General features: G+C 39.0%; 1 protein-coding gene across 1 annotated transcript in view; it reads left to right on the top strand.

Moving 5' to 3' along the window:
* Positions 1-23,141, top strand: part of CSMD1 (CUB and Sushi multiple domains 1) — a 1,488,158-nt gene that overhangs the window by 1,291,613 nt on the left and 173,404 nt on the right. The window contains exons 32-37 of the mRNA XM_027123007.1: positions 3,840-3,956; positions 7,845-7,958; positions 9,379-9,474; positions 17,183-17,386; positions 18,398-18,522; positions 18,895-18,991. Coding sequence (XP_026978808.1) covers positions 3,840-3,956; positions 7,845-7,958; positions 9,379-9,474; positions 17,183-17,386; positions 18,398-18,522; positions 18,895-18,991 — 753 coding nt within the window. The remainder of the gene's footprint in view (positions 1-3,839; positions 3,957-7,844; positions 7,959-9,378; positions 9,475-17,182; positions 17,387-18,397; positions 18,523-18,894; positions 18,992-23,141) is intronic.

Consider the following 23,141-nt stretch of genomic DNA (forward strand, 5'->3'; position numbering starts at 1 on the left):
GTCAACCTTCAGGAACAGGCAGTGCCATCCTACAGTGACAGAAGTCAGGTTGCAGTTGCCCTTGGGGGGGTGCTGAGAGGAGGGGTCTGAACACAGACTTCTGGGCTGTCCTCCAGGTTCTGTGTCTGGTGGGTAGCTTCGTGGGACCCTCCACAGACAAAACTCCAGACTGTGTGATACACCTTAAAAAGGAGACAGTAAAATCCTGTGTTTTGTGACAGAAAAATTGATTCCAAGTTTACTTTAGGATGAACTCAAGGACCGGTTTAGTTAGATACACTGAACTGATGAAATAAAGATCTTTTCCTTAGGATGGCTCTGATGCTTGTAACTTCCAACCAAAGTGGTATTTCAGAAAATTAGTACGTGAAAAATCTGAGCAAACAACACAGGCGAACAGACCTGACGCCCTGGGTTCCTCTGGCATGTCTGTGTTTCTGGGTTTGTCTTATGACCCTGAGAGCTTTTCTGTTCAGGAACCCAGTCCTCCAGCCCTGCAGTACTCAAGGTTGGCGCAGACAGGGAACTTCACACACGTTTTCAGAGGAAATGAATAAATCAGGGAATAGCCAAAACAATTTCCAGTGAAAATTGAAGTCTTCCTAGTCTTACATATTTTATCCTCTCACAATAAACTCAGAGAAATAATTATTGCTGCCTCTCGGATTCCAGGAGGTTCATGTGAGGGGAGAATGGTGAAGGGCCCACGTGGCTGTGTGGGGCGTCCAGATGATGACTTCAATGTCTGTGTAAACGTTACAGTAAGCTTTGAGTCAGCGGCATCACAGCGCTCCTCTCTGGGGGTTAGAAGAGTGTCCTCGTACGTTCACTAGAGTCACCTCAAAATGGCATCCTTAAAAGTGCACACTGTATTAAATTCAAACATACTTTGAACTTATGGGGGATGATGATAAATTCTTTAGCCATAGGCTAAACGAGAAAAATGAGGTCACATTTAGGCAACAGATAAATAATCTAATTTTAAATTAGAGATTTTTCTTCTGTATCTGAAGACCCGTAAACTCAAGCATAGTTTCTGTTAACCAGTCATCACATTTATGTGCATAAAACATACAACACTGGTTTTTCCTTAAGTTATTTATTTCAATTTAAATAAAACTAAAAGTTCCAAATCATTAAACAGAAATGTCCTCTCCCGTAGTTTATTTGGGATATCTCAAGGAGAACAGCACCTTTTGTGCTGAATTAATGCCTGTGGGTCACTCAGGTCACCAGTTAAACTAAGCGAATGTTGTTATAGTTTAAACATTTTGATAGTTCATATATTAAGGGATATATTTTGGGCTAGTTTGTTTTAAATTCATGATATAATTTTTCTTTCTATTGCCTACATTTTTTTGTTCATTGAGGTTTCCTGTTGAATTAGAACAGAAATGGAAACAGCCTGGAGTCTCTTTCATGGGTCAGAATGGCTTTTATTTACTTACGTTGTTTTTGGTTTACATTCAAATTTGATTGTATTTTATTGCCTTTATATATGAGACATATACTCCAATTAACCAAATGGATGAGTCAGTTTCTTGTTACCATCTGCAATGAATACTGTTGCAAATCTTTTTTCATTTAGGAAATGATCTGTTTAATACATTAATTACCAAAGAGTAACAGCATATTTGTTTTCCTTCTCTTATCACATTAATATAAAAGAATTTCTAACATGAGAAAGACCATGCCTGTTTCTCAGGTTAACACAGTAACATGGACAGAGTAATTGTTAAGAATTAAATGAAAATTCTCTACATATTTTTCTCAATTTCACAAATGTTTGGTTTTGTTTGTAGTATGTTATGCAGTTTGCGTGCTTATCTTTAAATCTGGGGAAAAATGTATAAGCATAGCACAGTTTATCAAGGTAGCAGAGGACCTAAAATGCCATGTTTGTTTTCTTTCATTTTATCCTTTTTATTTTTTAGTGTTTTCTATTATCATAAAGTAATGATCTTTCATCCTACCCATTAACAAAATAAATTTTTGTAGTTATACTTGAACAAATATATCAGTAGATATAAGATTTCTGTTTGATAAGATTTCTGTTTGATCATTTGGGCATCAAAATATTAGCTCAGTGAAGATTTATTTCCACTTTTCATTTATGCTTGTTGTTTAAACTTTGAAATAGATAAACTTTTTAATAGATATGCTTAAATTTTATATGTCTAAAAGAAAATAGATTTCCATTCTTCATTTGTACTTATTTTTAAAAATTTGAACTTTTGAGTGTTTAAGAAAAATTATAGTTCTGAAATAACCTGGTTGAATTTATATGGCTAATTTTCTTAAAATTAAGTGATATATCTAAACTGGTGGAATGAGGCTCCCAGCATTTCACTGAAAACCTTGAGCTTTGAAATTTAACTTACAGAAATTTCCTCTATCTAAAAGTGAAAAAATTTTTTTTCTATTTAAGGTTTTTAAAAAAGCCATGGTAAGTGTTTTAGGGTGATAAAATTATTATGAGTTAAGACATCAGCATGAAGGCTGCTCTTAGCTTAGTTAAGGGAGATCTCTAGTAGTTGATCATAAATAGATTATAACTGTCAGGTATTTAAGCTGTCTTCCTTTGACTTTTAGAGTATGACTTCAGTTTTCCAGCTGCATAAAGCTGGACCTGGGAAGTCTCCTGCCAAGTCATCATTGAGGTGCTTTGACACTAGCATCAGCATTCTGCGCAGCTTTATTAATCCTGGAGAAAGTCCCATCCATCAATTAGGACTTAACAATGTGCTACTTAACATTCAGAAGATTTGACATGTTATCCCCGATTTCTATCCTTTTTAATGCTTGAAAACTGTCACATTAAGAAGAAGTAAGCTATAGAAATATGAACTTTCTGAAATACTGAAAAATAATTCTGAATTCAGATCAGAGAAGATATATCTAGGATAAGAAGGCATGCAGTCAGGCCACAAAGGGCACAGCTGAGGGGCAGTTGGCGTCACTTCAGTGGATAAATAGTGTCCTAAGCAGATGAGCAGACGTGGACCTCTTTTTAAGTAAAAATATGAGGAATTGAAGTATTCGCAATTTAATCCCGAAACTGGGATTTAGTTGAAAGTCTATTTTAAGATGTTTAACAATAGTATTTTGAATATCCAAGCTACAGTATTTTTCTATTTTCTCAGCAAGAGCAATGCTGAGAGTAACAAGATGATCAGAGGGAAGATAAACACACACACACACACTCCCTCTCTCTCTGAACTGTTCATATAACACCTCATCAATGTACCTGCCCTGAGTTTGTAGTTTTGGGTTCCTTCAGCTTTCAGTGGAACTTATAGGAAGAGACCCCACACCCACTAGTAACTATACATGTCACTCTTGAGCTGAATCTACGATGAAAACACAAAAAGAACTAAAAGTAAACATTACTTTTTTTTAGTCCCACAGTAATATAAAGACAATAGAAAACTGAAATAATCTTTGTATCTCTTAAGTTAATATGATGGTTGATATCAACCAGAAAGTTCTGGTAGGCTTTTGACGTATTGATAACTTAAGAATTTTTCTTTATCGGACCTGTTTTTATTATCATGACAACTGTTTTCATTATTGTTTTAGCATGTCTGAGAACGTCCTTAAAAATAATATTAGGTCTTCCTCTTAAGTTGAATTACTTTTATTCTCACCTGGTCAGTCTTTGTTTTTCTTTTTATTTTACTTTTGATAGCAATGTAAGATCAGATTTTAACTGTGATATTTTGTTAAGTTTTTGAATAATCATGCTCATTTGTTCAGTGCTTTCATTTTTAGGTCACTTGTCACTTGTCACTTGCCATGTGGTTACGCATAGCATGTAATTCTCCGTTGGTCTGTTTCAGCCCCCTGTGGAGGCCAGTACACTGGATCAGAAGGGGTGGTCTTGTCACCCAACTACCCTCACAATTACACAGCTGGTCAGATCTGCCTCTATTCCATAACGGTACCAAAGGAATTTGGTAAGATTTTCTTCTTATTTTTAATTCACCGTCATATCTCTTTCGGTGTTAATATTTCCATAATTTTATAAGCAAATATCCCAGCTCTTGGTATAATAAAATAATATAAAAGAAGATGACTTAAAGTAACAGGTTTTCCAAACATGTCTTATACAAGATCCACTACAATTCTTTTATCAGTGTGATATAAAATTCTTCAATTTCCTTCTTGGATTCTGATCCAGAATAATCAGAGAGAATAAATGTGCCTTTGTTCTTATTTTTGTTAGAAAAAAGCATTTCTCCTTTGGTTGTTTAGTGTGTAGAGGAGGATTGCAGCCTCACATGTGAGCCAGGGGAACACTGATCAGCCTGTGGGGTATTGGCACATATATTTGGTTATTGATTATGCTGGAAATCACTGGATCAGTGAACACACCTTTGAGTGACAGGAGATGTAAAAGCAGGCAGAGTCCTATCTGACCCCTCCAAACTTGGCATCCTGGTTTCCCTCCTAAACTTTGCTTCCAACCTGAGCCAGTTTTCTGGGATGGCTTCATTTCTAGAAGATCCTTCTCTGGTGGTTTCCTGGTGGTTTACTCAACACCGGATCCCCAATTCTTCCCTCTCACTCTTGACCAGGAAAATATTTTTGTGTTAGATTCTTTCCTGGAGTCAACCAGATAGTAGCTTTTATAATTTTATGGAATAGTTCCTTTTTCCCAACAGTAAAATTTAGAACCCAACATAGTCAAGGTTTTCTTCTATATACTCAAAATAGCAGCCATCCACTCAAAGAAATAAAACAGATAAAAATTCTAAGGTTAGATTCTGTTTGAGGGAAAACATTTTAAAAATACAATTATATGACAAGAAAGTTAATTTCTGCTTAAGAAACTTGCATATGGGAGACAAATGATTTCTACGAACTTCTATTATATTAATCACAGGCTTCTTAAAATCAAATGAAAGCTCCCCCCAAGCACTTATTTCAGCATTTGGTATTTTAGATCACGGGCTCTTCATGAACTGTGCAACGCAACTTGCTTAGTCTCTTAAGCCAAATCGTTTAGCTTCTGCTTTCCGCCAGTTCTCAAGGATGGTTGAGTTTTCAGGCAAGGCTTTCCTTGTATCATCCTGCCATGATAAGAAGAGCATGTGCCTGGGACTTGGAGAGTGATGGATGTGAACACGGAAACCAAGGCAGAGGCAGAGGGACCAGCTTCCCAAAAGGCAGAGAGTGGGTCCACCTTATGAGCAAATGGAAAATATCAATCTCATTTAAAAACTGAAAGACTGAGCTTCAAAATATTTATTTTGTTATTAAAAAATGGACAGTAAAACTCAGAATAAGTCCTAGACTTTCACTCTTTATGCTGGACCAATGCCTCTAAAGTCCCTTATTTAGCCTCAGTTAATACATTTTTTCACCTAAATTCCCAACAACATTCCTCCAGTTACTTTCCCATGAATATTCCTTTTATTTTTATTCATGGATACTTGACAAAATATAATTATCACAATAGAATGTAGCAGCCAGAGTTTATGATTTTAGTTCATTATAAAATTTTATTGAGTTGTCACAACACAATTATGACTTTTCAGCAGAAAAAAGTTATACTCCTAAATAGTGATAATAATTTCCCAATATGAAAGGTTTAATGGCATAAATTTATCATATTCTATCTGGGCAGAAAACTTTAGTCTGGAATAAAATAGTTATAAAGGATCCTTAGTAAAAACCTATACTACCTTACCTATTATTTTTTTCCCCTCTTCCTTACTCTTTTCTGAGAAGTGAATCGACCAGTTAACAATTAATTCAATGATTGTGATAAGTGCTAAGATGAGTAAAATACTGTTTGGGTGCCTGAGATGCCCAGCAAATATTATGGGATGGGGTGACTGTCCCTATTGTGGGAAGGGGCTTCTTACACAAGTTGGAAGTGTCATGGAAGACAGGTCATCAGTTATCCTAATTTCCTCCCTATTTTCATCCAAAAGCATCACCAGAGTATCCTTTCTAAAACAAAAATCTGATCATGAAAACACCTTGATAAACATTTTCACTCACTCCTCTTGCCCCCAGAGCAAAATCCACGCGTTTCCTGGCCTTCGGGGCTCTGAAGTCTCAGGCTGTGTGGCCTTGCTCCCCCCCCCCCCCCCCCCCCCCCCCCGTCCCTCCCCCGCCCCCTTTATCCACTGAGTGTTAGCAAAGCAGACGTTAGCCTGCCAAATACTGCTCCTTTTGTTCGCTTGCTGAAGTAACCCCTTGTGTCCCATTCTTACACAAAAAGGGTTTCCTTTCCCATTCGTTAAGGCTGAAGCTGGAATGCTCTCTCCCCCATGAAGCACCATTGTCTCCACAGCTGGAAACCACCCCTCCCTCCCTACACCGCCCATGCCCTTCGCCTGCACTTTCTCATCCCCTGTCTTCCAGCTGCAGGAACAGCCTTCCTTGACCAGCTGTGGCCCTTGGCAGCCGTCTGCTGTTCAGGCCCTTCTTCCTTCCTGACACCCACACTCTGCCTCTGTATTTGTTGTGGCAACTACCGCAGACCTTAGCATGTGATGTTCCTGGGACAAAGTTTCTATCTTGATCGGCCCTTCATTCTTAGTGTCCACTATAAAGCTTATGCTTTCTAAGCATTTCTTGAAAAGAAGGTAGGAATTACGTGTGTGAGATTCACTTTTCTCCTACAAACGAGACTCAAGCAAGATGAAGACTGAATGTTGAGGTGGGGGGACAGTGAAGGGAGGGCTGTGCACGCAGGAGCCTCCCTCATGGGATCCAGAAGAAAGTTCTGTCCCTCTTTCTAGCGCCTGTGTTCAGAGCACTTCAGCCACTGGGAAATTCACCTTGCTCACATGCTTCCTTTAATTGTGCTTCTCTAGGAGATTATAAAATCGTAAAGTACTATATATATATATATGTACATATTCTCTTACATATATGTGTAATATATTATACATGCATGTATATGTGCACTGTATGTAATACATATATGTAATAGAATATATGCCACATATATGATATGATATAATGTAATAAAATATAATATAAATACACACCAGCTGCTATAGTTAGATTTTCCTCCATTTTGCTAACACATAGATTAATTCTTTCATGTATAACTGGTACACACACCTCCATTTCTTGTTCAGAATGATTTAGAATGATTTTAGTTTAAACCTTTCACATAGATAATTGTTGATCGTTGCTTGTAAATGGAGACTAAATCACAAGTTTTTCTAAATACTGTAAAGGCCCTGTATGTTATCCATTTGAATATAAAAATGATTAAATTTGAAGTAGTAAAATACTTGCAATGTTTACTTGGAGGAAGTGTGTTCTTGAAATTTACGTAACCTGTAAGATCTATAAACTGTAGAGTAAAACAAGTCAGAAATTGCTATAATATGTTGCTGAATCGTGTATAAATTGTAGTGAGTTCATATGAATTTGGCACTGTCATAATCATAGGTGAAGAATTTTAAATTCCCCAACTAATTGCATGCTTTAAAAACCAACGGGTATCTTGATTCCATACCTACTGTTCACTGAATAAAATGTCATTAATTACTCTTAAAGAAATAGGACCACCTTATGGTTATTCTTCTACTATCCTAACATAGTATTATAAGAAAAAAACAGTCTTCATTTAATGTTCAAACTGTACATGGAACAGTAATTTTATTCCTTTTATTAAGTACCAAAAGATCAAGAAGCAAAATAAAATTGTTTAAGCAACAGAAAACTTTTAGAAAGCAGAGAAAATAAGCTAATTTTTTTTACAGGATTCTTAGGATCATGATATTTGGGAGGTATCAATAAACAGTATGATCACCATTTTCATTTCTTTCATTTTAAGAAAGCATTTTGTGCCGACCCACCCCCTCTGTTTTCAGTGGTATTTGGGCAGTTTGCCTATTTCCAGACAGCACTGAATGACTTGACAGAACTGTTTGATGGAACGCACCCTCAGGCCAGACTTCTCAGTTCACTCTCTGGGTCTCATTCAGGTAAACTTTCAATGAATTTTGTCTTTAATTCTAGTTACACAGCCAGGGTAATTAATTTTAAACTCGTCTATTTTTATTTTCATTTGTGAAGGAGAAATTTAATCGTCTTTGAACTTGCTTGCTTGTTCAGTAAAATCTTATTTTCAATGTAAAATTTCAAAAGTATTTTTATCCCACATATAAAATCACCTGTCTTTATCATTTTGCTTACTAAGATTGTGGAAAATATAATATCCATCTCAGTGAAAAATAAAAATATCAGAAAAAAGGGGTAATAAACTATCTTGTTACTTTGCTTTCTATTCTACGTGTCGTAATCTTCCTGAAGAGAAACACTATTGACATTTTGGTCTGACTCATTCCAAACTTTTAAATGCATACATGTGGAGATGCACCACAGTCACACGTCTATAAAGGTGCAGATGTGTATACACATACATGCATTCACGTGTGCCCCTATATATGCATGTAAACATACGTGGAACTTCATAAAACATGGGATATTTTTCACAATTTAATTTTTATCCCATACATTCATTTAAAATCACATGTAGAGGTCTTTCCTATCAACAAATATGAATATACACCAAACACCATTTGCTGAATAGTATTCAGATGGGTTAATGAAGGAGTTTATTTACCCCAACCCCTCATGGATGTCATGGCCCTCGTTCGTACCACTGCTACATTGTCATCATTTACCAACACAACATCAAGCCATACTCCTGCGTCACAGCCTGTGATCAACCAAGGCTAAGATTTGGTTATTTCTAGTTTCTCAGTATTACTAACCACAGGTCTTAAGACCTATGTCCTGTTAAGACCAATGTCCAATGATGTAATGTCCAGAAATGCATCAGAAGATACACATTTAAAATACTGATACATCCTGACAAATTCACCTCTGAAAAGCTTAAGCGATTCACACGTCGCTCAGAGTACTTGAGGCCATTAGTGCACATTAAGAGCTGAAAAATACATTTCACAGGTTTGTGGTTTTTTTTTTTTTTTCCTGAGTTCTTTATTTTTTTAAAAATCAGCTTTGGATTCTGAGACATTTTCTTAATTCTGAGTAAAATCCTAGCAAGTAACTGTCAAAGTTGATTCTGAGTCAATGATTCACCTGCTTCTATTTCCCACATTATCAGCTAATTGGCCTATATCAGTGCTTTCTTCAAAAGAAGCATAAAGGAGATCACGATGAAAACAACATTTTAATGGAATGTCAAGACAAGAACAGAGTTTTTAAATCTTTGTAGAAACAATGTGTTTGGGTTCTACACGCCAAAGCAAAGTTTTATGAAAGTTCAAAAAGTAAAAGTGCAATTCCAAGTTAATGATTACTCTCCCAAACATTGTCCACCACAGGCCGTGCACTGAATGGATCCTGCGTGTTATCTCTGTCTGTTTTTCCCTCCAGGTGAGACGTTGCCTTTGGCCACATCCAATCAGATTCTGCTACGATTCAGCGCGAAGAGTGGGGCGCCTGCACGGGGTTTCCACTTCGTCTATCAAGGTGAGTCTCTGCCACCTCCGCCCGGCTCCACACACTGCTCGTACCACTGCTTTCAGCACCAAAACATCTGAGTTGCACTTTTTCTTAATATTTAAGAATTTGAGGGTATCCGTGTATTTAGAATGAAATTATTTAATAAAAATATTAAAGTTTTTTCTTTTGACAGTTAAATGTGATACTTCTAAGACAAAGATGCAGTAACGCTTCGATTATCTGGCATGATGACGAAACAAATATTGATTAGATTACCTTAGTATAGCGCAACACAATTTGCAAAATGATTTCAAATGTGTTATAATATTTCACCTAACCTAGTTAAAATTAAGTAAAATATTTCATAATAGATTTTAGTAACTGTCTTAATGAAATACATTTAAAACGCATGGTACAATTTCAAATCTTACTGTAAGAACTAATTGTCAAGGAAAGGTAACAAAACCAAACTAAACCCAGAATACCATCCACGTTTCTATCCCTTGAAATACCTATTTTATTTTGCTTGTATTCTATTAACTTTCTTAGGCACTTTCACCCCTTTATAATTATTTTTGAATTTGGAGCTTATTCAAAATGCTTGGGATTGCACAAAGTTTCTGAACAATGCAGTTTTTTTTCCTGTTTCTAGTTCACCTTCAGTTTGCATATCCATTACATGAATTTGAAAATACACCCTATGGACTGTCCGTCCACTTTCAGAGGCACAGAGCCTGACTCTGGATCTGACCTGTGATGACTGTACAGCTGAGATGGGAAAGAGGTTGTCATCTTCAGCGATAAACTAAGAATACTTAGCTTTTCTAGGTCTCAGTTTTGCTGGAGGCTGGATAGATTACAGGCCGCTCTTGAACATTTTCTTCAGAAGTGGAGGAGAATCACTTCCTGGCAATGACTTCTTTCCTTTAATAAAGACTCCTCCAGAAAACATGCTTGACAGCATCATGTTTTTCATAAAATAATAGAGAGTAACAATCTGTCATATCATTCATAAATGATTTTTGATAATCGCACACTGTGAAATGTGTGGCCTCAAAATATTTCACGATAAAAACCCTTCAGTGTTTGGCAATAAGATGATTTAAAAGTTACAGAAAGAGTGAGAATGATGTTTGATGGGCAGGTAGGAGGAAAAATATCTCTAATCTAGTTTAAGGAGCTATTGCTTGGGTGATGATGCTATTACATTAAAATGGGTTACATTGTTCTAATTAAACCTTTGTTAAAATATAAATAATTAAACCAGTATTTTTGAAAATGAACTTTATAGGAGAAGGTCCAGTTTAGGTGACTCACCGCTCACCCACTTCTAATTTTCTTTAAATAAATTCTGTGTTACTTTGCAGAAGCAGATTCACAAACCAAAGTAAGTTGGCGTGACCTCTAAGGAAACTGGACCGATTGGTTTAAGTACATTTTTTGTCCTGGAAAAATTCAAGTTCCTGGCATTGTCTGCCTCAAACAGGGACTTCCTTTAATTTTTGATGAAGATTAGAAAATTGATCAGATTATCAAATAAAATATCTGAAGCACATGACCCTATGTCTGTCCTATTTGCACATGTTATCTTCAGAAGTCATGGTTTTTAAAATTATATTTCTTGTTTTAAAGCAACATATTATCATTAAAATGTATAACATACATAAAAGTGAAAAGAGGAAATCATTTATAGAAGGAATGTATTTTCCTTGCACTTAAGAATATGTCTCTAACATACTCAATATTTCTTCTAAAGTTCCAATATATCTCCTTATCTTGCTTTGTTCCTACAGTGAGTTTATGCAAAAATGGATGTCTTTTTATCAAAGCCAAATCCTTCAGATCTAAAGAACTAGAATCATGAATGCAATTTATAAATCACTCAGGAGCACCTGGGAAAGTTTTCAGAACATCTCAGAAGTTAAATTGAACATGGCCTTCTGAAAGATAGTAGTTTAGTGGAAGCCTAGAAATTATTTGAACTCTATTGTGTAAAAACGTTCTGAATAGTGCTTTCACATACCACGTACGACTCCATTCCTCCATAAGTTATTAAAGCTTAAAATTGCGCAGGGACTTTCTGACTTGCATGGCTATGGGCTGTGTAACCCTTGTTCACAGACAGTTCTGTTGTAAAGAGCTGTTCAGACTTCGGTGGAGAATGAGTGCAGGTGTCAGGTACAAAAAGCCGTAGTACGCGACCCAGGCAGCTCCTGACCCTCCGTGTCGCCCTGGTGAACAACACGGAGAAGGTGGTGGTGAGGATGTTGCTGCCCCTCTGATCTGGTGAAGAAGTGGAAGTATAGAGGCTTTTTTTTACCAAGTATTGTAACTTTTATGTCTCTGCTGGGTTGTATTTTCTTGTTTGCTTTCCATGCTGCTTTGGAGTAGAAGGGTACATTGAAAAGTGAGGGAGGTAAGAGGGTGCATGAGGATACATGGGCACCCAAGAAGGCTAATGGGGTGACCCTTCACACCACAGTGCGTCCTCCTGGAGCGAGAGTCCCTGTAATCATTCTAACAGTCACTTCTGGACACTGTAACATCTCCCTTGAATACTTAAGAGGAGTACAGTGCTTGCCTTTAAACATGAACGTGTTCAGAATGTTTTAGATTTCCTTTTACGCATCCAGGAGAAACCCCCCGTCCGTCCCCACTCGCTAGCACCCTGGAACTCCCTGAATGTCCATGGTGGGGATTCCCATAGCTGCCCCTCCTCTTCCTAAGCTCTGGGACCAAGAGACTGGCAGAACCTGCCATCAGTAAATGTGGTTCTACAGGTTTTAATGCTCTTTGTCACTCCATAGAAAATATACTACCCCTAATGTCAAGGTCTTCTAGGTCAATGCAAACATAAAAATCAAATAGTCCTCAGAAACCCGCCGTGTTGGAGACTCACCTACTATTTCTTAACAAGTTCAGCGCCGTCTCTCCACACCCCCGGTGGGGGTCCCCTTTCCAACACTGTCCAGATGAGCTGTCTCTAGGATGGTGAATAAAGTCGAGAGTGTGAGTTTGGGTTCTCAGTGGGATGATAACGGTGATTTTACTGCTGCTCATGGCTATTGTGGTCATTGCAGTCTGGCCTACCAACTAGTGGCCGTCAAGGACCACCGCCGTGACACATTGCCAGGGCTGGAGAAAAGCCCAGCATCCTCTTGGTACACGAAACCCAGTCTCATTAAAGTCCCCTTGATTCTATTCTGTGAAGTAGTTATGTTGCACTTAGCAACATTTTCTGGCCCAAAATACACACCTTTTAATACTAGAATCAACCTTGTTAACACTGGAATCGACACAAGAAGCAAGCTATGGGGCCACATAGACCAACAAAGGCAGAGCAAGTACTCTTTTCTCCTTTCCTGCTTACTCTGAGGCACATCCTCATTTATGAAAACTGTCTACACTACCCTCTGCCTCTCTGCTCTGTCTGTGCACACGACTGAATGTGTCTGTGTTAAACTTGGTGGTTGACAATGTCTCATCAATATACTACTATTTGTAATTGTCTTACATTTATGCCTGCTATTTCCACAGATAGTCTATTTTTCTTGTGTGTTTCAGTGTAGAATTCAACCCGCCTTTTAGTTCCCTCAAAATAACTCACTCACACCAAAATTAGTAAGCCATGCAGGACTTACTGAATATTTTAAGGGGAAAATGGAGCTGTGCTTTTATATCAAACCTCCCCACTGTGCACAACTTACAAATGCCAGTTGGCCACGTCTTTGTCTTTCCGGGTCACATTTCTCATCTCCCAGCCTCACCACACAGCAACCTGCCTTTAGCCTTCCAGCTGCCAGTCTCCCAGACTCAGCAGCTCTCAGGACTGTCCTCTGCCAGGGTTTTCCTAAAATAAACAGATACCAGAAACAGAGCTAGAGAGATGGAAATGCTTTTTCTAAGTTTGGGTAGGAGGAATTTACAGTAAGGTTTTCTTTGCGTGAGGTCCTTCCTAGGCATGCAAATACACGTTTTCGTTGATTTTCCCCCAGGCCTCATGTTTCCTCAGATGGCGTAAATTATACAGCTTAGTTGGTTTTCTACTTCTAAGAAACTCACATTTTGTTTCAAGAGCTTATAAAATGCATACTTTTTACAAAGGAGATTGAGCATAAAGTTTTGTGCATAATTCAGTGATGTATGCTTGAATTCACCGACTAGTAATGGCTTGTCAAATCAGATTTTTAAACTAGGAAGACAGAGTGATTTTCAGAAATAGAATATGTCCCTGTGTCACTAAATGAAATAGGGAAGACTGCTTCACTTGGACAGGTTGCTCTTGTCTGCATTCAGGTTTATTTTATTATCGCTGTTGTTCTCTTTCACTCCACCTACTCTAAAAGAGGTGCAGTGAACGAACTGCATGCACACATCTGTAGCCTAGAGCATTTGTGGTGATGTAAGATTCCATCACATTGTGTTCCCCTTTTCCCCATATTCACAATATCGCCCGTTTTCAGTGTCATGAAAGTCCCAGAGAATACCACCCAGTCTCGGAACCAACACAGTCCTCGGCCTGAGAAGCCAATCACTGTGTTCATCACCCTCTGTTCCAGCCTGACCCCATTCCCTGTCCACTTGGTACTGGGCTGATTTCAGTTTTGCTTCACAGTAGTGCAAAGCATTTACTGAAAGATGGAGAATAATGGCTACCGGAATAGAATTTCTCTCTGATGTGGCCCGAAACCTCCAGGTGAGGGCAAGCCCCAGAGGATGGGCTGAAAGGGACAAGTTCATCAGCATGGATTAACTGCTGGAATTTTCCCCCAGATATTACATGCAGTTTTGATGCCTCTATTTCCTAGGTTTCCTCTGTCTCACTTTCTCAGATACTTAAAATTGGTTTCTTAGCTTTGCAAACTTCTCCCTCTAAAAATTGTCCTCCATCATTTCATTCAAATGCAGGTATTATTCACTTATTGTTATTTTCCTTGAAAATAGACAACTCTGAAGTTCATGAAGAAAGGTTTAATAGTGACATGTGTACAGATGACCCTCGGTGGTGTGTTTCTCCTCATTTGTGATACCCTGGAAAAATGCTATGTTTGAGGCCACTTAGACAAGTGTGGAAACTTGGCCACGAATACAGGGTGCTTCCCAAGTAGTTCAGGACAAATTGAACAGTTAAGATTGGAGATATTTCTCCATATTTGTAAAAAATTCTCAAGAATTGATTGTGGAATATTATTTTATGTATTTGTTTATTATTTATTTATCACTCTCATGCTACTGTTCAACTGTAACAAAAAACCCAGACATAAAAATATGGCAAATATAAGTTTTAAGCCATATTTTATTACAATAGAATATTTTATATTCTGCATTGTTTTCAGTTATAGAAAAGAACATTCTGTAGTATCATTAATTTTATTGACTATAGCTATTAGACAGTATACACAATTTTATTAACTTTTGCCTTCTGATCAAAAATATTTCAACACTGAATTGAAACGTAGTTTCATCAAAACAGTCTTCTGACTTCCATTCTCATAGAATTGCTTCCTGACCAGCAATTTACCCAAATGGTGTCTGTTATTGTTCAGGTTCAATTCAAAACAAGATGCCAGTGTATTGGGGAAAGGATCTTAAAGACAGAAGGATTATTTTTAAATAAAATGGCCCCTTTCGAATGAAGGCGCACGAGGATGGAGAGGAACGGGGTCTTGGAGACAATAAACACAAACTGACTTTTAACTCAGGGACAGAAGCCAAAAATGCAGACTCCCAAGTGCGTACCTTGTGGCTCTGTTTCTCAAAGAGTCTGTTTGGGGTGGCAGACCCCTTTGCCACTGAAGTATTTTTCAAACTATCTCGTGCCTCTTTTTTATAAATAGAAAAATCTCATAGCGATAATTCGCTGCCTATCAGTGAATTCTGATCTACAACCTGAGTACACATCTTACCGGAATGAGGCTCAGCCGCCAGGCCCAGCATCAAAGACCATAAGATCCACACTCCGTGGAGAACCTGGGGACAAGAAGAAAGTACGGGGTGGGGGGTAGTTACAGGGTGCAGGCTTGTGCTGGGGGACCCGGGGCGGGACCGCAGGCAGCATGATTTTGCTTGGGATTCACCGCTGTCAGGGGTTCGCTGTGACGATGGGCATCTTTGTTTTTACGTCGGGTGTAGAAGGAACAGAGCAGGGCTGCAACTGTGATTAGTAGAGGTCATGATTCATGTTAGTCTGGAGAGGGGAATTTCTGTTCTTTTCTGTGGCCTGCATAGTGTTCCCAATATTGCTTGTGATCACGAACAGGCAGTGACCTCGGAGACTGTGTGTGGTCAACAGGAGGACAGCCAGCTCTCAGGCCGGGCAGCAACCAGGTGTCGGTGTCAGAGCTGCTCGTTGTCTTTCTCCCAGCCTTCAGGCCAAACGATGTCCCCACCAGCTGGAATATATTATTAAACTTTGTTCTTTGCTGTATAGTCTCTTTTTTTCATTTCCAAACGGACAGTTATAATATTAGATACGTTGGGGAAGTGTCAGCACTCCCTCCAGCCCCAAACTGCTCTCCCATCCCCACCTCCCACCTCGGAGAATCGCTGGTCCAATGGGAAGACCCCTGGGAATGAGGCCATCGGCTGGGTCTTATTACCAGCTCTGCTCTCAGACCGTGGCGCAAACTCCCATTCCCCTCTGTTCCCTCCCAAGTCTTTCTGTACAGAATGAATTGTTTACCCGTATGTTTTCTTATGGTATGTGGGGTTTGTTTTTATCATGGTAACATGAGGTTTGCCCTCTCAGGTTAAGTCCCTTAGATCACTGTTTAAATGAACGGATTACACTGTTTAAAATTAGCAGTGCGCAATCCAGCACCATCAACTATAGGCACAGCTTTGCGTGGGAGATCTTTAGGACTTGGGCGTCTTACACGACACGCTTTCTACCTGTTTAACAGCAGCTCCGCACTTGCCGCTCCCCTAGCTCCTGGCAGCCACCGGCTGCTCTCTGCTTCTATAAGTTTGTCTCTCTTAATTGCTTCCTATGCGTGAGACCATGCGGCATTTGTTCTTCTGTGACAGGCTTATTCCACTTAGCGTGTGGAATACGGGTCCATCCATGTTGTTGCAAATGGTAGGATTTCCTTCCTTTCTAAATGGCCGAATAATATTCCATGGTAGGTATGTACTATATTATTTATCCATTGGTGGACATGGAGGTTGTTTCCATAGCTAGGCTATTGCAAGTAATGCTGTTATGTACATGGTGGTGCAGATATCTCTCCAGGATAGTGATTTCATTTCCTTCAGATAAATACCCAGCAGTGGGATTGCTGGATCATATGGTAGTTCTATTTTTCATTTTGCTATTAAATCACCATGGCCATTTATAAATAATCCTTTACATAACAGCTTTTCGTACTAGAGTCTGAGGTCCTCGAGGATAAGTACAAGTTCTTAGTCATCTCATTGTCCCTGGCGCAGTGATCTGGGTGCTTAATGAATGGTAAATGCATGAATATCGCTCAGTCCTCATAAAGCACTAGTTCTCCATATGCCATGTTTTCCTCGTCAGAAATGGGAATACGAGGTGGTCCTCAGGGTTGACATGAAGATGCGTGTAGATGTGGAAGTGCTCCCTAAATCGTCCCCTACAGAGACTGTGAAAGGCATTATTAATTTCCACATTAACATAAATTCTTTCTAGACTTATCTTAAATTCTATTTTCAAGGAAATATCATGGCTTCACAATGCACATGCAGATGGTTGTGTTGTGTGTCTTGCCTCTAGCTGTTCCTCGGACCAGTGACACCCAGTGCAGCTCTGTTCCCGAGCCCAGATATGGGAGGAGAATTGGTTTGGAGTTTTCAGCAGGCTCCATCGTTCGCTTTGAGTGTAACCCAGGGTACCTACTCCAGGGCTCCATGGCCATCCGCTGTCAGTCCGTGCCCAACGCTCTCGCTCAATGGAATGACACAATCCCAAGCTGCGTAGGTAAGCGTGTGTCCCTAAGGTGGGATAACTTGCACGTGGTCCTCCATCTCGGGGTCACAGAAGCACTGAAGAGCTGCTCTTCAGTCCACATGAACTGATCCATGCTCCAGACCTATTTAAAGGGCAATTTATCAGAAATAATCGAGTAGCAGCCAAACCCTAAAAATTATTGTTTCATGGAACAACTCATCAGATTAACAAGCATGAAACATGTTTTCCTTCTCGATACTTATTAAGTATGTCATCTCAAGCCATGGGTATACAACATAATTTCATTCGGGGGAAAAATCACTACAGTGTTGATTTGTTATATTACTTGTGTAATGCTCTTTTAATAAATTGGTGCTGATGAAAGTCTGAAAAGTAATAGGTTAACGCAGCCTGAATAACAATGCCATTGTTGGTTATAGTTTATTTGCTTCATTTTGTGTAAGAACCTCCAGTGCAATCATGATTTAGCACTTGAATTCATCTGTGCATTTTAAGCGTCTCTTCTCCTCTCTGGATTTGCTCATAAATCCCATTAATATCATTTTGAGTTGCGTGTCTGCATAGAGAAAACTCTGCAGAGCTTCTTAAATTGTAGTAGATCAGTTACTCTAAACAGAATTCACTTCAGAGATGACATCGTTAGACAGTGCCTGAGACTTAGCAGCATAGTGGATACTAATCTATGGTATTGATCATTTAAAAGAGAACACACTAGATGGGAGGGAGACACAAGAGGGAGGAGATATGGGGATATATGTATATGTATAGCTGATGCACTTTGTTATAAAACAGAAACTAACACACCATTGTAAAGCAATTATACTCCAGTAAAGATGTTAAAAAAAAAAAAAGAGAGAGAACAGACTAAATTTGACCTTGGCTAAAAATGCCATTTAAAGTACCATAGTCCATGTAAAATATCTCTTAATAGCTGATCACACAGTGAAAGAACACTAAGTACAACATTAACGTTGTTCTTCACTGTACTTTATTTTTACTAAATATGGGTTTGTCTTTTAGTCCCCTGCAGTGGCAATTTCACTCAGCGGAGAGGTACAATTTTATCCCCCGGCTACCCTGAACCATATGGTAACAACTTAAACTGTATATGGAAGATCATAGTTACAGAGGGATCAGGAATTCAGGTAAGTTCTCAAAGCCCAGAGTCTCCTAATAAACAAAGCTTTTGTCCACGGGTTTTTCCTTTCTTTTTTTTCCCCCTTTTTGTATTGGTTATTCTCAATACATAAACCATAACCTGTTTCTCTTTTCTTACCATTTCTACAAAGTGTTTGTAATCATATTTCTACATTTGAAATAAAAATGATAGACTTTTAGAATAAAATCTATCAGAAGTGCTATTTGTAGAAGTTTTTTGGGTGTCACTTCCATGATCTCTTTTCTTTGGTTTCGCTTTTCTCTTACATGTATAGTTTTAATTTCATGAAAACCCTATTGGACTAGTCTAATTTTATTAAGCAAAAAATAAATATTAAGTTACTATTATTGTTTGGTAGATTCAAGTCATCAGTTTTGCCACAGAGCAGAACTGGGACTCTCTTGAGATTTACGATGGCGGTGACGTGGCTGCACCGAGACTGGGAAGTTTTTCAGGTAAGATGGCGCCCATCCCCTTGTCTCCGTGAATCCGAATCGTCAAACACTGACAAACTGCAAGAGAACACTCAATGCTGACGTTTCTCCAGGAGGCTCTTCTATATACATAACACTTTCTCTAGTGTTGGGAGTCTTAGAACAAGAGCACCGGAACGCAGGTGTGAAGGAGAAAGCTTTGTCGTCCACGAGCAGGAGGGCTGATGTGAAGGCAGCGGGTCACTTTTGTCGGACCCCCGAGCTGGGAAGAAAGAGTGGGTTATTACCCTGTGGGCCCAACAGGGTGTCTCACTGAAGTTAATTGGGTGAGGGGGGTGGGGGGAATGAACTTTAGATTGGCTGATTTTCCTTTTCTCATATGCTTGTTGGACGTGTTTGGCACAGTTGGGGACCACGTAAGGAGGTGGTGGAGCAAGGGGGTAGGGGCACAGTTGGAAGGTTGGGGACGCACGTGAGAACTGAGAACATGAGTAAACATATGGAGGATGTTGTGAACTGGCTTTCTCGGTGACTGAGAAGGGAGTGGGAAAATGGAAATGAGGAAGGCTGGCATAGAGCTGGTTGTGACGGATTTGAATTTGAGACATTGGTGTGAACTCATGGTCTTCATATGTGTAGCTGTAGACACAGAGGAAAATGAAAATGTAAGTGTGGATGCGGATGTGTGTGTGTGTGTACGTATTTCCTACCTCTGTCTTTTGAGAGGTGTAAAACAATTACCCCAGTAGCCATGAACCCACCTCATACCCAATTCTAGGTTTCTAGATGTCACTTTCCATACCATTCTCCCTTAAAGGAACTAGTGCTTCTTGGGGAGTTGCTGACTCCAAGGTTCTGATGGGAAAAGCACACATGATGAACCGTTTCGTATAAAATAGAAATGTATGGATCCATACTGATGTAAATAGATACATGCGTGAACGGAATGAGTGAAAGAGAAAGCCTTCCCTTGCAGAATCCAGACTAATCTAGAAGGAGATGGATTTAGAGAATCACCATTTGGCAGCCATTAGGACAGCAAATGATTCACATTGGAACATCAGTGAATGCTGAAACTAGCGTGTGAGATTCTGGTGAGGAACAGAGAGCCACAGTCTCAGTGCGTCTCCCCACCTAGCCCTCATTCACTGCAAAGGACGAAAGAAGTAACTCAAGAGTCGAGAAGCCTGGCAGACACCACCTTCCTCAGGCAGTCATGTTAAGATCTCCAGTATCAGGACACCTGCGCATTGGTGAACTGATAAACCTGCTCTCAAAACAAACATACATATGAACAAAAAAGTTTGATTTGGCTTAGAATTGCGGTTGCTGTGGTGCGTAAATACCCCCACCAGGGCTGATTTCAAACAACCAGCATGATGTCACTAAAAGCTGAGTTTGAGAGGAAGTGCCCTGAATTAGCCTCTGGAAGCGTCCCAAGGCACCTCACACCCCTGAGAGCCGGCAAATATGGTGACCTCTGAAGAATACAGCATCACATTTTGATATTCTTTCCAAAAATGCATCACCATCTGAATCTAGTCAGAGAACGTCAGACATTCTCTTTGGAGGTTATGTTGCTAAAGAAAAATCATTTTATTAAATGCCTTCACCTTTTTTGGAGGACTGGTTTTGAAGTTTGGCTGCACTGAGACTTACGGCAGTGAAAACATCTGATTTATTACTGCACAGCAGCCCTGCATGTTTTGTTTTTTCTTTTTAAACTACTCACTCCCAATCTTTTGTAACGCCATTTTCTAAACTTATGTTCGAGTGTAGTCTCAGCTTAAATGAATATTGATATAATACTAAAATTGTGAGAACCCCCTGTGTAAACAACAACAAATCCTTTCAGGCATGCATTTGATTAACTTATAAAATGTTAAAGAAAAATATTTCACATGAGTAGTTTTTATTAAGTTTTATCATGGTATAATTTGTAAAAATAATTTTTTTGAATTATAATTTTCTAAAATAAAAATTGATTTTGAAAAATATTTTACACACAAAAAGTGGCTTGTGTCTTTCAAAAGTATCAAGTTCATGAAAGGGAAAGAAAGACTAAGAAACTATTCCAGACAAAAAAAAAAAAACTGAAGGGAAGTAATCATGGATGGAGTACTTTTGCTGGAAAACCCATTATTGGCAGATTGTCGAAATTCCAGTGATTTCTGTAGAGTACATGGTACTGTTGCATCTGTGTTAGTTTTTTTTGTTTTTGTTTTTGGGTTTTTTTTAGAACTGCTCTGTTTGAAGAAATGCACAATGAGTTTTTACAAGAAGTGAGTCATCATGTCTACAATTTGCTCACAGAGGATTTAGAATAAAATAATTTTACACACATATGTATTGTGGAAACATAGACATAGATATCATTATTATGTAATATATGGCCAGATAGTGGGTATATGGGAGTTTTCTGTACTATATTTGCAACTTTAAGCTAAAAATTATTTAAAATATTTTAAAAGGAGTCTTTTTTTAACTTTATATGGAAGAAATGACACATCAGCCGTGAAATCTGAATATGTTTTAAAATGTTTAAAATATGTTTTACACTTTTTTGTTCCTATGATACTTTCAAAATATTTACAAAGGAGAATCTGAACCCATTTTAAAAGTTAGTTGTTGACTGAAAACAAACAAGAATGGGTAGTTGTTAGAGGTACTTATTTCCGGAAAAATGATTGACTGACTTCTTGAATAAATTCAATTTTTTAATTTTCCTTTTCTGTCTGGATAGCCATGTGTATGTAAGACTCACATTGTAAGCCATTTAAAATCATTTTGGGAAGTAGACAGCTTATACATTTTAAGTGGATAAGACAGAGCAAAATTCATACCAATTTGTAGCTGACAATTGGGATTGAGGGAAAGTAAATATCCATGTGCTGAGAGTGGAGTCTGCAGAGCTGTAATGCGATTTCTCAGCTTTCTGTGTGTGCGGTTCTGTCTAGGTCACAGTGAGACAATGCGATCAAAAGTATTCTGCCTGTGGCAATAGTTTTTAAAAAATCTCTCAGTTGCTGGGCTTCCCTGGTGGCGCAGTGGTTGAGAGTCCGCCTGCTGATGCAGGGGACACAGGTTCGTGCCCCTGTCCGGGAAGATGCCACATGCCGCGGAGCAGCTGGGCCCGTGAGCCATGGCCGCTGAGCCTGCGCGTCCAGAGCCTGTGCTCCACAACGGGAGAGGCCACAACAGTGAGAGGCCCGCATACCACAAAAAAAAAAAAAAAGAAAAAACTCTCAGTTGCATTTTGAACAGTGGGAATAAGCTTCTTCTGAGAGTCCCTTCTGAGCAGAGCCCTAAGCGGGAGCCCCCTGCACAGGCGCGCAGGACAGGACTCTCTGTGGCTGCAGCAGGTGCCGGCCGCCTAGCATCCTCCAGCACCCCCAGCACGCCTCATATGCCACCTGGGGCATTGAGATCCAGCATCTTTTGTAGGAAAACAAATGACTATATATCATCACAGAAGTACAAACAGGACTGTCGTTCATGAATTTACTTGCTGCAATTAACAAGAACATTTAGAGGGGACGTGATAATCCACAAAGCACTTTCACACACACAGCACATGTATGACTCACATATAAGGGATGTACTGTTATCTTTATTTTACAGAATTAGAACATATTCAAATGCTTTCAGTGACAACTGATTTGTGTCAGAGTCAGGAGTGGAAGCAGTTTTTCTGATTCCACTGTAACACAGTTAGGGAAGATAAACAAAAAGTCAAAAGTGTGTGTTGAGTACCTGTGTGTGGAAATGACTTGACGGGGGGCTGGAGGCTATTAAATACACTGATTATCTGAAGTTACAGGTAAAACCAGGCAGAAAGTAGTACAGGTGCTGTAATTAAAACTTACCTGGTTAGATAACATTGTTCTTTCTGCAGACATTATCCAAATATACAGAAATAATACATGAGTGAGAGGACAGCAAACGTCATACAATTTGAAAAAAAATGGGTTAAAACTGGAGTTTTGGGTGGATGTCTCCTTCTTGTCTTGAGGTCACCCCACTTTGCAACATTCCCCTATCTGCACTCCGTTAGGTATTAATTAGTTTCAAGGAATAATCTCTCTTTATATGTGTCTGCTGACCTGCAGGAATAGGCTTATGTTTCCCTCTCCATGACTGTGCAATTAAAAAAGTCTATGTATGTATGTAT

The sequence above is a fragment of the Aethalodelphis obliquidens genome, unplaced genomic scaffold, assembly GCF_003676395.1.
Source record: "Aethalodelphis obliquidens isolate GAN/ISIS:26980383/991018 unplaced genomic scaffold, ASM367639v1 scaffold25, whole genome shotgun sequence".
NCBI lineage: Eukaryota > Metazoa > Chordata > Mammalia > Artiodactyla > Delphinidae > Aethalodelphis > Aethalodelphis obliquidens.